The sequence below is a fragment of the Bombus vancouverensis genome, chromosome 7, assembly GCF_051014615.1.
Source record: "Bombus vancouverensis nearcticus chromosome 7, iyBomVanc1_principal, whole genome shotgun sequence".
Classification (NCBI taxonomy): Eukaryota; Metazoa; Arthropoda; class Insecta; order Hymenoptera; family Apidae; genus Bombus; species Bombus vancouverensis.
In genome coordinates this window covers 5952216-5971298 of record NC_134917.1, presented here as the reverse complement: position 1 = coordinate 5971298, position 19083 = coordinate 5952216, and the positions used below count along the sequence as shown (strand labels likewise).

The following is a 19083-nucleotide window of genomic DNA, read 5'->3' as shown; positions in this document are numbered from 1 at the left end:
ACCTACCGCGGTCCAGGGTCCCGTAAACCATTGTCCACTACAGGTTCTGTTGCTGGAACAGGTTCTTGATGATTCTGGTCTTGTCGATTGGTCGCAAAATCCTTCCCCTGGACTTTTTTCGCAGAAGATCTTCCTCGTCTGCAAGCCGACTCCACATTCGGCTGAGCACTGTATAGATCAGTAAAAAATACTATACTTTTCTCAAAATATGTAGCATTCATACAGAGTAGAAGGATAAAAGATAATAAAACTTTGGAATCTTTAATGACTAAACAAGAGCAACCGTATAAAAAAAATTCCAATTGATTCCCTTATTTCTATCCACTTTGTTGTGAAGACACTTTCTTATATTATATCGGATTCTAATAGGTATAAAAGGATTTTATACCAGAAGGATTGATTATAACAGAATTCTAATTATGTATATTTTATTATTATATATAGTATCATATTACATTATAATATATTAGAATTCTATTACAGAAAATCAGAAGTTTCTGAAATCTTAATCGCCTTTTCTATCTTCTATGAACAACACGAAAGTAGAATAGTTCCTACCCCATCAGACCATTCACTGTACAGCCATTGTGGGCTTTGAAGTCTAGTTGAAATGGCGTTTGTTTGCGGTGATTTAATGGAACAAGGTCCCAAATCACAAGCATCTTGAGTAATAGGCTTCACTTCGAGATCACATGAAGGTCCGTGAGTGACGCAGGTCGCAGTTCTTGTTCTTTTACCTGGACCACAAGTTGTGGAGCACTTTCAAAGAAGAAGAAATTAAATTCGTATTTCAAATTATCTAAACGTCTACTATTTTATTTTTATAATGCCATACATGTACTTTCTTCGCTTAATTGTCTTTGAAACTGATTTGCTTTTTAATCAGGCAATTTCTCAAAAGATTTTATAAAGTAGAAACTTACTGATGACCATGTGCCCACGCTCCATTGTGGTGGCGGTAAAGTTGTCGTCGCTGCTTTCGTGTCGAATTCACACTGTGGCATTTCGCAAATCTCGGTAGTAGGAAGAATATTCGGCTCCGTGCAGGCGCCATCAGCTATTCTCATTACTAGTGATGGCGTTATTTCTTGCACGCATTCTACGTCTCTCAGACGATTACCGCTACCGCACGTAACCGAACAAACACCCCACGGACCGGCTCTCCATCTTAATAACAAATGTAAAACGTAATTTATGGCAATATGTAGCAATTAAAACTAAAGGTAAGGAAATAGGAATTGTACTCACTTGGGAGGACAAGGTATAGTATTGCATTTTACTTGAGTTTCTCGTGGCTTTTCCAACGTATGACATCTCTTGTCAGGCACTGGAGCCTGCGTGTGTTCCCTTGTACATACATACCTCAGCATTTGGACACCTTTTTTTACAAACAGGATAAAAAAAGATATTTGTTATTAATTTACAAGTTATGTATATATATGCTTTATACAATTTATATTTATAATGTATATATATATAAATTGTTATTATTTTATAAGGTATATAATATCTCTATAATATATCTAAGCTAAATTTAATTATATAATATTCCTACCTCCACCACAAGTTCTACTACACTCGGTATAACCGCTTGCTTTCCAAAAGAATTTCCTTTTTTTGTATCGTCTTGGAAGATATGCTTGCGTTCCATCATTAGTAGAACCAACATCTATTCTAAAGAATAATAAATACTCTTTAATAATTAATGAAGTTGAAAAATGGTATTGAAATGTTAATTGTGTAAGAATCCTTACTTCCTATGAGGTATCGCCGATAAAATGGGTTCACCAGCTTTGTTAGAAACTGAAAATAGAATTATTCTATATTATAATTATTACAGAGGGCGACAATGTATCGTCAATCAATTTTTATATATTTTCAAGAAAATGTTATACCTGGTTTGTGTCCAAGATGAATGTTTGGAGATGGTGCACTTCCGGGGATAATGTATCGATATACAATCCCAGGATTCGGTTCTTGGTACAAAACCTAATTTGAAAATATTAATGAATTTATTTTTTCATTCTATATAACGCACTTCTCGCTTTCAAGTATAATATTTTATTATTCTGCTTATTTCTATTACAACAATTTATTTACCATAACATCAATAGGTTCTTCTAATGGTCCAATGGCAGAGAAACTTTCCAAATTCTGAGAACCTTGACGAAAATAAACGAAAGTAGTTCCAGCTGCCTGATATTTACCAGACAAACTGATGCTGTAATTTCCATTGAACAAATAGCTACCATCCTGCAACTTGACCGCTAAAAACAGAAATAACGATGCGTGACGAATTTATACATTAAAAATTAATGATAATACATTAATGAAGTTAGTAATTCTAGGAAATGATATAATTAATTTTCCAATTACATTTACCACATTTGTAGTTCCTAAACAAATTGAACTTGTTTTCGCAAAAATCGGGATGGCACGTCCAGTGCGATGAAGCGTTGAAAGGCATTAGCATTCAGTTGGTCCCGTTGATAATTACTTCGTGGAATTGTCACGTTCGAAATTAAATTGTGTGGTCACTCGGGTAATGAAACGGAAACGGAGAGTCATTCACGGCGTTTGCATGTGAGAAATGCTGGACGCAGTGTATGCGATACGAGACATTAGAAATATAAACGAATCATTTACTACATGACGTACACGTTAGTTATCCACTGCATCTCTTTCAACTCTCTTCAGATTTGATTGAACGAAACATTAACGTGATAATAACAGTGAATGCAAATTACTTCACTTTCATTTCAAATACAAGAGATACATAATCTGAATTAGTGACATATTTTACTTTACAAGAACTGTAATAAAAACTTCGTTTAAGTCATTGTTTTATATTGTAAATGTAAATTTATTGGAATAATATCGAAATCATTTAATAGATAATTTTTACAAATTTTTGTTACTCAATAACCACATCTCGTTCTATCAACCTAGATTTCCTTTTCCATTATTTTGAAGCCTAGTTCATGATATGTATCCGTAATTAGATATTTGCCATGAAATGTCCACACTTGCAGCTTTTATCACCAATAAAACGTTCGAACCTGTTTCGAGTTGCATTCGCAACGTCGAGGATTCGTAATAAATACGTAATTATTCACATTATTATACGTCCCATTCATTTCCCGTTATTTCACACCTACATAGCTGTTTCTTTGAGATCGAAAGAGCAACTGCTTGAATAGAAATAATATAACCTGTGTAATCTTTTTTAAAAATCTATGACACATCGACCGATTCGATCTATTGTGGAAGTCTTGACTAGCATCGTTTAGGTAAGAATTATAGCTTGTAAATGTTCATGATCGACTTTACGACCAAATCAACTTATATAATTCACGTTGAATGTAGTTCAAGGGGCTAACTACGTGGAAACTAGAAACAAACAACGTTGATTTTCAAAAACAAAAATGTTCAAATAATTTATGGATAGGATTATAAAAAAAGAACAAAAATATAGTTTGTACTAAATACAGTTAAATACAGAAGAAGAAGTCTTTTTTAGAAGATTTTTTAACCGTCTTACAAACTTTGCGTAAGATCGCCATTTGTTTTTTCTTATGGAATACTATTTAACTTAGGTTATTTAACTTGGGTTCGCTTAAATTCTTACAACATTCCCATAAAGGATTGTTCTTGACCACGACTGCTTTTCTATGTTGATTCGTTTGAATTTCACATCTCTTGAGCGACGAAGGCTTATGTTGGATCTACTGTTTGCATAAGGTGCTTAATGATATTGCCAATTGTATTAAAATTCTGTGAAGCTTTTATATTAAACGTATGTATGTCACCTTTAAGACATAACACTTTCCCGTCCAGAAACTAAACCGTACGATCTATGGTATAATTTTCGAGTGATTGGATATTTAGCCCCCAAACTACTTTCACGTTTCTGTTACAGTCAATACTCATTCACAATTAACTAATCATATATACTAAAGAATTTATTTAATGGCAAATAAATAAGTACTGTGTTGTTCGAAAAATTCATAACGTTTTTTAAGAAGAAGTTCTAGTACTTGTTAATAGAAAGAGTATCATTTTACAACAAGAAAGAAAAACTTCCTATACATCTGAACAAGTAAAACATCTAAAAAGTCATTAATATTCATATAGAGAATTTATTCATTTATGAGAATTTATCCATTTTCAAGGATTTACTCCATCCTATTCACATTCTAATCTTTACAAAACATATTTTTCATAACATGAAACTGGATACTCCATAAGCCTGCAGTAACTACTTCAAGGAATTCAATCAAGGAGAGACAAATTTCTCGGAAAAGCAGTTATGAATTATAAACCTACCTGGCAAATAGCAAAAGCTACAACGCATATTTTAATGATATGTTAATTTTAAATTTCACGACAAATTTTCCAAATAATTCAATAAATAGAAAATGACAAAAATTCAACGATATTCAAATCTATTGTATTCAAGCCTTTATAAGCCACGATAGTATAATCACAGATAAGGATCAGAGCGAATAAAACATATTACAGAAAAAATTTATAAAAAGAATTCCAATACAATAGCATCGAACAGGTTACACCGGTGCAAGAAACCCGACAGTTCATGCGATTATTCAATACCATGTGTCAGAACGAATCAAGGGACAAAGCTACGAGCACGTATTGTGTGTCACGTGAATGGCTACTGCGTTTCATTTACGTTCCACTTAACGCGCATGTCCAGAGATTAGATTATACAAGGGTTGATGCCAAGAGCACGACAACGCCTCTGGAATAGGATGAATTCTTCGTGATAGAAGATCTCGTATTGACAATAAAGAGGGATCGCGGACAGGCGCAGCTGATTGCTCGCAATCGCGAACAATCGCCACGACTATTTGCTTACTGGCACACTTCATTAGAATCATTTTGTTGTACACGAACGAGATTCCACGCTATCAGACTGATCCAATATTCCGTGTAACTATCGTTCGTGTTCTCTCCTCTTTTATTATTTCTTCTTGTTATATGCTTTCGTCTTTGCTCCACTTTATTGTCCTTTATAACCTCGTTATATTACACCGTGTGGCACTTTCACGCCATTGTTGTCGAACTTCCGTACGTTTTATAAATTACGATTTATCTTCTTGTTAAAATTGTGATAAATGAAGATTTTCTCTTGTTACAGAGACATCCGAGTATTTTTGTAACATGATGCGCCGCACGATAAATATATGATGTCTTACCCAAATAATTCTCCGTATGACGTAACTGTGTCACGTTCAGAACTACAGCACCTCGGGGAACCGTGGCCACCAAGTTGTAACCCCGTTCCAAGGTCGGCTCCGTGAAAATCCCGTCGATTAAGTGTCCGCCGCAGAAACTCCAGAAACACTACAGATACAGATGCAGATTAATCAGTATCGCATATTGCAATTCTTTGAAATATTTTTAGTAAATCAATTGTAACACGACTAAATCTTTAGTTATTATATTTTATATTCTGAATATTTATTACATAATACATGTATATAATAAATCTTTGAGCGCATTTGAATAACTCTTTGGAATTGGAATAATAGTATTTGAATACGTTAAAGCGATGAATGGGAAGCGTCACAGTCTAGTTATATAGTGATATAAACAACGTAATGTTATTTTGTTTTACTTTCATTAGCTTTCGAGTACAGCACCTTGTAACAAAATTGATCAGAAAGCGACAAAGCACAACATTGTCGAAGGGAAGCAGGAATGACACGGAAGTAATAACACGTTTGTACGCTCTCGACGAGGAAGCAATCAGATTGTGCTAACAAAAATAATGGAAAACGTTACGCTCGTTTTGTCAGGCACATTGCTTGCATTGCAATACATTGGTACTCGTGATAAATATCTTTTGGCTTTTATTGTCGGGCTGGGCTCGTACCATGACTCTGAACTCGATATTTTTTTGGTTTTTTTTTCACGAAGCAACATGCAGGTTCATTGTCTATAAATACTACGAGCTCGACTCTTTTCGTATTCAGCGCAAAATATTCGACAGACTTTTCAGAAGCAACGATAAAGATCCAATAAAAAGACAACGGTTAGGAGATAATAAAGAACATTTTATAAGAAGTTTTCTTTAACTCTTTCTGTGAGTCAGAGAATAAATACGATTTGCCAGACAAATACATTAAGCCTCCCTTATTCAACGACTATATATATATTTTCTAAAAAGAGCAGGTCTGTAAAAGCTACTTGCTGCGTTCTTTGTTCTTGCTTTCTAAAATAGAATGTACACAAGATAACGACAATCTTGAAAACTTCATTAAGGAGAACAATTAAATTAATTCTAATAAGATCTCGTTAGTCCTTTTAGGTAATATCGTTGAGCCATAGATGGTTGTATTTCCGATTACATAATTTCGATTTAAATTTTATATACGGGTTGGATAGCATGGAAATTTTTAGCGAAGAATATAAAATGTTTAATTATTCTACTTTGACAAGTTCTTAATTAACTAAATGATAAATATATTTCCTTTCGGTAAAATTAAACCGATTTGAAGTGTGTTATGACTTCTTTACGAAAATATCAGGAAAGATGTGCTTCTATTATTAATAATGGATAAAATGAAATTTTTCCACAGTTTAAAAGAAATCCGACCCTAAAAGGGTTAAAATCAAATACATAAAAGTATTAATTGATATAATTAACCTTAAGCTCTTATGGATCATTTAGATCTAAGAATATCAGTTGAAAATGAAAACTGAAAATGCCAGTGAAAGTTAAGGAAATCATTAATATCATTAAACACAGAGTATTCGGTAGAGTCCCATTAGTTAAACGAAATTCGTTCTGCTGCTATGGATAACCATTTGTCCGCCCATGCAATCGGAGATGTCTCTATATCACGAATTTGTTTGATTGCCAGTCGCTGCTGGTCACTCAACGAACTATTCTTAGGGAACAATTAGTAAAAACAGAAACAGTGTTTGCACACGTGAGTACTTAGCGTGTCGTCTGTACAAACAAGAGTTTCGTGATCGAATCGAAGATTTCAAATGTGAGTCCGCGACGCGAATTAGTAAGTCACAACACGCGTGCCAGGACACGTGTTTGGACGTGTAAAACCGTCGTGAAATTATGGCTGTCACGGCATAAATTTAGCTACGTCGCGTTCCTCCGCGTGTGTCCGAAAGCCAGCTGCACTTTGTCGTTTGGCCTCTGAATCGCGACGTGTCGAGTGCACCGGAAATCGTGGATCGCTTCGTGGGCGATCCGAACGTAACGATCGAAAAGGCAAAAGTGGTTATTCGAAGCTCCTTTGAGTTATGGTGTTTCGAATGTATAATGCTTTTATTAAAGAAACGACTGACTGCGTCTTGTTCATATAGGTTTAGTGGAAGACGTGAATGAGAAAAATAAATTTCTCAAGGAACTCAAATTAATGCAAGAAATTATTAATTACTCAATGATTCAGTAATAAAAGAATTTTTTACCCATTTTTTATTTTTTACCTGGAAATCAAAATGATGAGTGAGAAAAATGTATAATAGAAGGAAAAGAACTTTTATCGATATATTTTAAAGATCATTTACACCACCGAGGATGCATGATCGTAAACTTGTGAATTTTTATGAAACATTGCAATTTATCATTTTCTCAACTCTGATAGCCTTAGTATTAATAATATTTAAATTTTGAAAGTTTAAAAAAATATTGTTTATGGATTATAACTCACTATGCACAGAAGAGCTGAAACAACCCTATTTTGGATTGTAGAATTCTTTTTTTTAAAGATGTTTTATTAGATAATTACACATATAACACCTCTATTTTATTAAGTAGCTCATTTCTATTATGAATTTCCACAGATATTACAAGACTGGTGATTATTGATATATATAATTTTTCTAGAAAACTGATAATATGTACTTGAAGGGAATGGTAATTGAATATTATTACGTACTTGGCTAAGAAAATCTTGTTTCATATATTATGTTGGTTGTGGAGGTTGCTTCACGTCAGCTGACGTATAATGTTAATCGTTTAACGTTATGTGACTCATTATCAGAGGTCTCAAGTTGCGATATAAGATCATATAGCGACCTATAGCAATTATTGTATTTTGATGTGTTTAACAATTGTGCATACTTGGATGTGTCACCTCGTTCGTTTACTATATACATGCGATGTTGGCTGGAATGCGAGACGCAAATTAAAGGTTATGGAATTTTAACAAAACAGTTTCACAATAATACATTTAGAGTAGATACTCGTGTAAATTTACAATGTAAAAATGCATTCTGTAGCATACGTATAGAGATCCAACAAGGTTGGCATGTAGAATAAGCATAGCGGGTCATAAATTAAAGTATCGAATAACTACACCGATTGCTATCTTAGGACTGCTAACCGCTTTGATTATACTTATAACTAAATTATTTATAGATTTCATTCTGATTTAAAGTTTTGTACAATAAAGGCAATATCAGCGGTATTTTATTTATATGTTGAGTACGGGCAAATATATTGAGTTGCCCGGAAAGTTCATTCCGATTTTTAAGAAATTTGGTCGACATGAAAGAACGTACTGAAAAGTTTTTCACCGAAAAACCTGAGAGGTTCTGGAAGGATGAATTATCGAAAATGGAAAGTAAGAAAGATAGAGAAAGGTTACGGATGTATATCGAATCGAAATGTACTTCGGCGATCCAATATTAATTCTTATTTCGATAAACGTGAAAAATCGAAAAGAGGGATTGTAACATAGACATAAATTCTTATTTCAATATACTGTATAAAATATATTTGATTCTGTATTAAAAAAGATTTGCAGGATTGGAGTCTTAAGTAAAGTTTAGATCTTCAATAAAGTATTTTGCTACTCTACACGATTAATGCCAAACAGGATCAAGACAGAGATCCTTTCACATTGATTTTGCTAATGATTAATATCTTTTCGTAAGTATCATATTCATTTGATTAATCTATAATTTCTTACGATTAATCTTTTCTTTGATCTTAAAAAATTTGTTAGAACTTTATCATTTGTCATAACTGGTAATGTAAAACGCATAAATCAAAATTAATATTTCTAACAATAACCACACAGAAAAACTAAAAAGCCTTAGTAAGTAAAAGGATTGTGCGTAGATTTATAACTCTCGGGTTGCACCGTGGCGGATACGATTAATATTCGTGTCTCGTAAACGTCTCTGTTATTTGCGACTTTGATCAAGCGTAGAAAGAAAAATTGCAATGATTTCTTAGAAGGAGTCTCTCTATTCCTGTGCACGTTGTACACTACAGTAAGGACGTAATTTCTGTTTGTCAGTAGGTGGGGTATCAATAAGTTGAAAATAACGTTGCGAAAGGAAATTCGAAGGATATTGTGACTGCACATATTTGTGATTGTATACGCACGAATGTTTTCTATCTCGTGGTTGATGAAGTTACAGAAGATTAAGATGATAAGGGATTGTATGTTAAATTGCTTTTAGTCTCCGTACGTGGGATTAATGTTGCATGGGCGTAGAATCGGTATATGGGACGCGAAAGACGAGTATAAATTACAGCGAAGACCACATGGCCACGTATGAGCAAGTGCTTCGATGGTGATTCAGGTCGGATCTGGAACTCCGTATCTATTACCACTATTTGATTGGACGATTAATAGTGCTCTGATGGCTTTCTTGAAAATTTGGTTCTATTTCGGTACACAGTTTCGCAATTTGGGAATGCGTCGATCTCGCCGGCAGGCTAGGAATGATACTGGACGTTTATCGATGCCTTAATGGAATTTTATGAAGGGATAGATATATCTAGTTTATGAGATCTAGTTATGAGTTTAATTTGTTGTTGATTATTTATTTTCCTGCCGAATTTAATCATATTACTGTAACTTTATATCGGTGGCTTTTATGAGCCATTTCTTGTAAATTGAAATTTAAGCGGTGTAGATATCGTAGTGATCTATTTTGTCAATTGAAGAATAGAGTAAATTGATTATATGTACATTAGAACTACCTCTTTTTAAATTTATCAAGGAATTTGTGATTATCTGTTTATAATATCTTCTTATAACAAATAAACTTACAAGTAGCAAGTCATTTGTGATTCGGTTTTAAAGTCAAGTCATTCGATAACTGGATAATGAAATCGGAAAATTCACCAACACTCTGATATCGATCAATTTGAGATTTTTAAGAAAGTAATTTATAAATCAAACTAAAAATTTCATTACTGTAATACTGTATCATATGACGGATATAATATATCATATTAACAAAATACTGTACATGATTTACATTTAACAATACTCAGTTTATAGGATCGAAGCTGACATGAATCTTTGTACTTATGCAATGAAATTGAGAAATTAATAAAAATTGAAATTGATAGGTTTTGCTTCTGAGAGGGTCGCACATCAAACAAATATCAAACTTCACGTGAAACAACTGCCTATAAAATTAAACTATTGAAAAAGCTCTTCTGACTGTCAGTTCGTTTTCTAGCGACGTCTAATGTCTACGTCCTTGATATCCGCTAGAGCTGAACGCGACGCTATTCCGTTGTAGCGCGACACTTATTTTTTTCAGTAAAAGCTAATCAGTAACGTGCATATAAAGCCGCGCCCTAACTGACACTCCTCGACTCTTTGATTGGATTAACCCAGGATGAATGTCAAGTTACTTCGCCGCTTATATGCTACACCTTGGCCACTGCTTGATGTTAATTGTATGAATATCGCATGAGCGAATTTATGCATCGGCCAGGGTGTAGAAGGGAACAATGCGAGTGGCGCGGACCTTTCTCGATTACCGTTCGATAATGTCAAACCACGTGAAACAGGTCCCTCGATTACCTCGATATTAACAACAAGGGTCAGGCGTAATGCGCACGAACACCGGATCTTAATGTTATCTCTGGTCGATCGTTATCTCGGATTTGTATTTATGACAACGGCCTTGATTTACAAACATCTCCGTGGGATTATGGTTATGAAGAAATTTATGGAATCCCTTAATTACGTAACGAACTACGCGCTAGACTAGAAAACGCAATAAGTCATTCGAAAGACTCGATCGGTACAGTATCGTGTTCAGATACTTTCTTTCGAAGAGACTGCTCTTTAAACTTTTTGTGAAGTGACTCCTTTTATTTCACATTTTTTGATTTTATAAAAGTTTCTAAAAGTAACATATGGAATTGAATTTCCATCTTCATTCTTCTTTTTTTTCTTATCACTATACCTTTTACACTAAATCGCAGTAGGAAAGAAGACAACACCCTTATCATTCAGATTGAGGAAGATTAGAAAAACCACGAAAAAGGTTTTGGAAGAATACAATGGCGACTAAAATTTAAAAAAATCGTGATACACACAGCTGAATTTTTCTTATCATTCAAAGAAAGCATTAATTTGCATATAAAAATAAGAAACTTCAAATCACAGTGCACAGAATTAAACTTCCTTTCTTTCTTTCCCCCTCTCTATCAGGCAAAGTATTTTTCATACAGAATTCCACGATACTTCATCGCTAGAGAATCGCACATCCATACTATTCGTTAATTTCCAAACTTTACGGATCAGCCATTCGTTACACGACCAAAAATGTTACATCAAGATTTATGGCGTAGCGGTAGTGACTTGAAATAAACGACGAAGCCACAATACGCCACATAGTTCTATATGCGTGTACATACGTAACGCACACGTGTCACAAGGTTTCGCGATACTTTTAGAAAAATACACGCATATGCATTTGTACAGTCACATGCAGCGGGTAGCATAAATCCGTGGAGGTGTTAAAGCACATTAAATTACGTCGTGCCCGTTAACTTGTAATAAGCGAGCCGTAATTCTCTCGAGCAACATTTACAAGCGGCGCATACGAGGCCACACCAGGTGTTTACACTACGATAAAGCAGTTTGCGTTCACGTGTACCTTGTACCCGTTCGTTTCAGGAACCACGTGTGCAGATTTGATTCACGTGAAAATCAAGGCTTCTGTATGGTTCACAATGCTACGAGTATTTTTATCATCGTTCTATACACGGTGGTGAGACGCATCTTTCAATTACGAGTTAATTAAACGCAAGCTATGCTAACCACGTTAAAATCGTTAGATTTAGTAGGTTACTCGTATTAGTAGACTGGTCACGTAAAAATAGAGCATCATTCTATGATGAGATATGTCTGTCTATTTCTTAAATCTTTTTCGCTACGAAGTGTATTTCTAAGAAACACATTTGAAGAAGATACGTTCGAATAAAAAATTAAATTTATGGATTTCTTGGTTCGAACACTGTTCCAACGCCTTGACTTCGTTGCTAAAATTTGACCTGTTTTAAGATTGTAGATTCGCAATTCGAATATTGCTTATGAAGGTGATATGAACTTGAGATTTTGCTTCATTTGAATATTGGTTTAATATAGGATTACTTTCCAAGGAAGATTGTAGAGAAATCATACTTTCTACTTCTTGCAAATATTTCATATAAAGTGTCATGATGTGTCATACATCGTAATAGATATTATAAATACAAAAAAGAGGGTCGAAAGTTGTGCGGTCATTAAGATAAGCAGCTAATTAATAATCGGTTTCAAAAGGGCCTGATGAATCATCGTGGTTCTACGAGGAACCCTGCAGGTTCGGCATTATGCTTCGGATCCACGACGATGAGGATTAAACCGTTCTAGTGTCTACCAAAATAACGCAACAAGAATAAACGTCGAACTCGATTCTCATGCTATGCGTTATCGGTGCCGATCATCGTGACGCCATTTATCGTGTCCACAGTGAAATACGAAAGTCTGACTCGCTCACACTTAGTGTCACCTGTCTACTTCCGATAGATAAATTTGCATCGTTTATCTCTCCCTGGTTTTTCAATAAGGATCGATTTAAGAACGTTTATCAAGATAAAATGTTACAGTTAACTAAAAGTTTCTTAAATATTTGAATGTATGAATCTTTGTGCAACTTACCATAATTAATAACGAATTCTTAAATAATGGTAAAAAATTGGGAAAATGATAACCTATGAAATTTTAGTAGTGTTATGTCGTGGATGGTGAATGTAGTTAATTAAAGGAGCCGAGAAATTAAATGATCAATTCTAAATATAAAATTCAGTTTTGAAGTGTAGGAAGTATTATTTTATAATTTAATATGATACCTAATAATTTAATATATGTATATATCTAATTTTATGTAATAGATAGGTAAAATAGTATAATAGCGAAAAAAGAGTTTTATTATATACCATATATCATTGAATAAATAATATGAGAATATATAATTATATTATTTAGATCCTTAGTTTAGCAACAGGTTGAAGGAAGAATTTCTCCTGAGAATAGAGACTGGTACTAGTTACACATTATCGTAATGAAGACCTTGTTATCATGTAACATATTACACAACATTTATTATATATAATTATTATAGCAACAAACATTTCTAGTTCATTTCGTAATAAATTATCCCATTATATTCTCAACAATATCTCATAAGTAATTTTTGACTACATCCTACAACTTCATTGTAGTAGGCGCAATTTTAATATAAGAAGTTTTCAAGACAAACCGGTTACTAAAGTGGTCCAGTAATGCAGTTCAGAAAGCTGTTTCCTTATTTAACCAATACACACGTATTTTATACTGATAAGATTGACATAAACGTGCTGACGTTCAATTATTTCCTGGTACTAATAACGCAAATATCTGCATATTAAATTTGTTATTTCAAATTTTTTTATTATATATCTACGTTTATCTTAAATAAATTAGGTAACGAATAACATACCAATTACGCAACCATACTCGTTTCGTGCTCATTTTATATCCAATAGATTGTACCAATCTACAACTCCTTTGTTTCCAATTTTCCTAGCATATCTACGTTTATCGAAAACAAATTAAGTAATCAATACTACGCCACATGCATCACCGATTACGAAAACAATGCATACTTAATGTTTTATTTTTAATTTTCTGTATTACTTTTATCTCAAATAAATTACTCTAAAAAGTGAAATTGTAGTACAATTGATGAGATGAATAAAATTAATCTATTTATAAAATAACCAAGAAAATGAAGCAAAGTATTTTGAAATGTCGTTATTCTCTTAAATCTTTGAATTGACATAACCTTACATCGAACATTTGTAGAAACATTTCATCATTTGAGGAATTCCATCCTTCTTTTCGCGCCTCTCAACCAGTTCCTCGCGCCGGATATAATTGACTTTTCTCGATAAGACCGGATTCCGCGGCGAATTCGAAATGCTTTTTCACGGTGGTCCGACAAGGCGAAGCGCGCCGAGAGGTGCGTCTAAACGTCTCGCTCTTCTCGCCCGCTCGTCGATCCTTCCACTTGGCGCGAGCAATGAAACTCGAGGCGTTTGCAACCTGCTTGCTGGCGCCGGTTACGCGTGCACGCTTCGTAATGCGCCAGATGAGAAAGGGATGAGACGCGAAAGCAGAACCGATAGCCGGCGAATAAGCGCGGTCACGTGCATCGTCATCGCGAAGTCGGACATCGTCGTAGAAACCATTCCCTCGACGATAGAAATTGTTACTGGAAACTACAAATGAAATACACTATTGCCCGTAAGTGTTTGTCCATAAAATAATACGTATCATGATGCATAAATATTTTATTTATTTAAGATATTAGAACTGCTCTCAAGTTATGTAGAATAGCATATATTTTTTTAAATAAAAATGTTTTTTTGGGAAAGGTTATTGCTTATATTTGCTGGCTAGTTATACTAAACACAATTATTATTAAACACAAAATATTTAAAGTAATTATCTTTGATACCTGCCTTTGTAAATTCTAGTGTTAGAATGTATTTAGTTGAATTTATTCGCGCGCAAGATGTGTGTATCGGATTCCTGAAATAACGAGTCGATTTTTTATTTAATCATAATCTCTTGTGCAAGCTTGAGTTGCATACTTAACGAGTGAAAAGACATGGCTGCATAATCGAGGAAGGTCTTGTATAGGTAATCGGATACTAAAATATTATTGAACTGTTTCTAGCTATGAGCATAATCTGCAGAAATTAGTATGTATCTCTGGTATTAATTAAATCTAGATATTGGACTTGAACGTGTAATATTTTAGATATTCAATGTAATACTCTGATGGTTACAGTAATAGCAATAGTAGTCTAGAGGCTCCTAATGAATTAACGTTTGACAGCTCGCATGTTGTTGTTTCTCAAATTTTTAAACCCTTTTCGATTTAATATTTTGCGTATATTTTATTTATTAATTAGTAATTTAATTAAATAGGACGGTACTGTTTCAAGAAAAATGAAAATTGTAAGAATTGTATTATTAAAAATTATCAAGATGTAATTAATAAATCTATATAGAAAGACGGAATATTGAAAAATTCTCACGAAGAATATGAAGAATTATGTGAAAACAGTCAATGGAGACTCGAGTAGCTTATGACACGTGGTCGACGAGCAATAGAAGTCCAATGATTGTAACCTGCGCGATCGTGACCCTGCACTAAGCGCGTGTCATAACGTTGGGACAGAGACGAGACAGGAAAGTGATAGCCCATGAATAAATATCTTCTTACTGTCAGTCGAGAAAACGTGCGCGTAAGAGCAAAATGATCATCGTGTGTCGAATGGAGGAAAATTTAATTTAGAAATTAGGTACATCAAGACTGAAGCTAATTATTTACTTATTACTAAATATAAAAGTATAAATTTATTCATAATACAAGAAATTATCATGAAATTATACAATGCAATAATGACGCAAATTATCATAAGATTATAGAGTTATTAAACCTCTTCCCAGTTTAAAAGAGTTTTATGATCGTGTAGCAATGTTTACGTAAATTAATTATCCTGAAATATATCTGAAGGATTAGAATTCACAACGTTCACGTTGATTATAAAAATGCTATAAAAAAATTTCTTGTATATATCGCAATCGTTTTACATCTGACGACAAGGAAGGAAAAGATAGTTTTGCAAGTAAAATGTTTGCGGGAAGCTATGGTATATTTGTAATTTATTACAAAACCTTGGCCTCAGAGTGCGTCTTCTGCCTGTCCTCTGTCACGAAAACGGGGAAATATTCAGAGACAACAAATTTCCTGAATGTATCATATTCAACTCATCCATGACAGATGATATTTTATGTTTTTAATTCGTTCTATTAAACTATCACTTCGTGTGCAATTTATTTATCTTAGATATATTGATTAGATGAAGTCTTTCAACTCATCAACGTTAAATATAGTTACAATGATCATGAAGTTTCCTTATACGTTATATTACTATTATTAAGTTTGTCCATATAAAATGTCGTTTCTTCTGAGTTTGAAGTTTTATTATCGATTCTCAACCATATTAAAAAGAAAGAAATTGGCTATAAGACGGTTTATATCGCAATAAGGATATCAGAATCTCTTGTGATCCTAAATAATCAAGATATTTGCTTAATTTATAATCTAATATTATACGAATCTAATTATCCTTATATGAATTTGGAAAATTGCTTCAAACATAAATTTAGCATTCGAAGAAGGTTAAATATATTCTGCCTTTCACCTAAACAATTTTTCAATGCATAAATTATTAAAAAAAAATAAACAATAAATAAAGAAACTGTGACAGTTTCATTCTAAGAAGATTTTAATTCCAGAATTGACAAATTTGGATTAAATGAAAAAACCTACCTATCTACAAGGAAATAAATAAGATTTCCAAATCCTTTTTCCGCTTAAATTGTCAAAAAAATTCCATGCAAATTAATCCTCCAATATCAATAGACCACTTTTTCAAAAGGCTACTTTCAGCTATCCATAAAGGGGTTCCTGTACAAAGAAAAATCAAACGTAACATCCTCCAACACCTAAAACGTCAACTCCAACGCATTCTACGAAAAGACACTTTACAATAACTCTAAAACACCCTGAAGAAGACGCGTCTCTTGAATACCACAGGCCACCTTCAGCACACCAGCAACGTGGGCGCAACGTGATGGATTCCGATTCTCATGATTGATGAACGATCTTTAACCTCAGGAATGTCACACGAACGAGATTTAACCGATAAATTTGGATCAAGGATAATATTGTTTTCTCATAAGAGCAGTTCGAATCTGTTACAATGTGTTATTGGGTCGGTCTAGGAATATGTGTTACGCTGAAGATTTAACGGATGGAATGCGTTTCACACAACGTGGTACTTCTTAGACAGACCTTGGGCAATACAGACGGGTTTTGGCTCATCAAAGGAAGGAGAAAAATCAACGCCCGTCACAATTAAACAGCGTAATTTACGACACACGGACGCCAATAAATAAAAGAACATCTTGTTTTCTCAACGGAGGGTAGCTTGTCATCATTCTCTTTATGATCAATCGTTAGGCAAACATCGCCGGTGTCTTTATCCTAGATCAGTCCTATTTCGACTCAGTAATCAACGTGATTCGCATCATATAACAATATTTCTCAAGAAACATTGATTAATCGTAAGTACAAAAATACCAGATTTGCGATGGATTTATTATACATGTTGATGAAGATGACGTTTGGTCTGACATAGTTTCTCAGAAGCTTTGAACAGCCGAGAACTGCTTTCAAATAGATAATAAATGAACGATACAGTATCAAAGTAGTCATGCGTTAAATTAGAACGATTATCTTGATGATTGGTAACATTTTAATAAGATATGATAAGACAGTAGAACGATGTTGAAAGTGAGAAAGGATATACTTCTTTATACCATTGATTTCTAACCTGTTTCCATATTTATTAAAAACTATGTTAAGGCAGTAGCTTAAAGTTTGATTGACATAGCGCAAGATTTATGCATCTTTTATGATAATCAACGAGAGAGTGGTAAAATTGTAAAGCAATAAATAACTTCGTTAATCGGTTCTCATTTTTCCTTCACGACATGGCGCCTTTATTCTCATAAAGCTGACGCCCTACCTCTTTTATCTCCATGAGGATATTCATACCATATAAATATTCTCTTAGTTTTATTCGAACTCAACAACTCTTACGTGCGATGAACGCAATGCCGGACCATTTCTGACTCATACTACTTTGTTATTTAGGATTTATCTGTGTTTTACGTAAAACCGAGGCTCGTCCCGCCAATATATGTTCCACGATCGTCACTTTATTCGTCATAGTTCCTAATGGACACGAAAAAACCGGTTTAAACGGGTCCCTGGCGAAGCAACGATATATTCTTTGTAATTTTGAAATACAACCGTTCATTAAAGGCGTACGCGACGACTATTTATCTTTTCGGCGACAACGAGGTCTCGTTAGACCGTGTAAATGATAATAATAACGATGATTAAACTAACGACTAACGCCAGCAACGATTCATTAGCTACTCGATGCGAAAAACATTACTGAATTTACGAAACACGCCTGGCCGATTTGCTGGACGCGTCCCGTGTCGCCTACGACCGCTTGAAAATGCATGAAATTTGTTTCGTACTCCAAATTACCTGCTATTATAAACTACACACTAGGAGAAAGGAATTGCCGAGTCGCTGCGTTTTACGACACTTTAAGTTACTTTAAGTTACTCGAATTCGCGTAAATCTCGTTTCACATTTAATAAAAATAATGAAACATTTAACCCATTTAGAACATTCGTAATAACGTAGCATCGTCTATTTTTACAAGCCTGTATATAAATCTTCGGATTATCTTTTTTTAACACTCTATGTGACTAAGAAGAGAGACTTTAAACGCGTATCATTTCATTTCTGTATTTTTCTATGGTGCTCACTAACTCTTGACCAAACAAAAATGGATCGAAAAAAGGGAGCGGTGGGAACAAAATCGTTTTCCTCGAGAAATGAATTTACGAGCGTCTCAGCGGATCCGTTTTAAACATAGAGATGAGGAAGCTCGGAAGAAAGCCGGGAGAGAAACTCCTACTCTTTCGAGGCTGCCTCTCGACAGTGTCAGGAAGAAATACACCGACACGCTTTCAACGAATTTTGGTGACACGCACGAATAAAGAGATGCTTCCTAAAAAGAGTCACTCTTATCATCGTGACACGAACGAGACACGGCCGTGTGATACTTTTTATTGGCCCGTGGTGGTAAGC

The 19083-nt window shown here is 34.2% G+C and overlaps 1 protein-coding gene across 3 annotated transcripts in view; it reads right to left on the bottom strand.

Moving 5' to 3' along the window:
* LOC117164230 (thrombospondin type-1 domain-containing protein 4) overlaps positions 1 to 19083 on the bottom strand; it is a 29966-nt gene that overhangs the window by 1705 nt on the left and 9178 nt on the right. For all 3 annotated transcript variants that reach the window (XM_033347158.2, XM_076619783.1, XM_076619782.1), the window contains 9 exons: positions 5217 to 5364; positions 2101 to 2267; positions 1896 to 1989; positions 1755 to 1803; positions 1556 to 1674; positions 1249 to 1378; positions 924 to 1167; positions 559 to 759; positions 7 to 168 (listed from right to left, as the gene is read on the bottom strand). In XM_033347158.2, the coding sequence (XP_033203049.2) occupies positions 7 to 168; positions 559 to 759; positions 924 to 1167; positions 1249 to 1378; positions 1556 to 1674; positions 1755 to 1803; positions 1896 to 1989; positions 2101 to 2267; positions 5217 to 5364 (1314 nt within the window). The remainder of the gene's footprint in view (positions 1 to 6; positions 169 to 558; positions 760 to 923; positions 1168 to 1248; positions 1379 to 1555; positions 1675 to 1754; positions 1804 to 1895; positions 1990 to 2100; positions 2268 to 5216; positions 5365 to 19083) is intronic.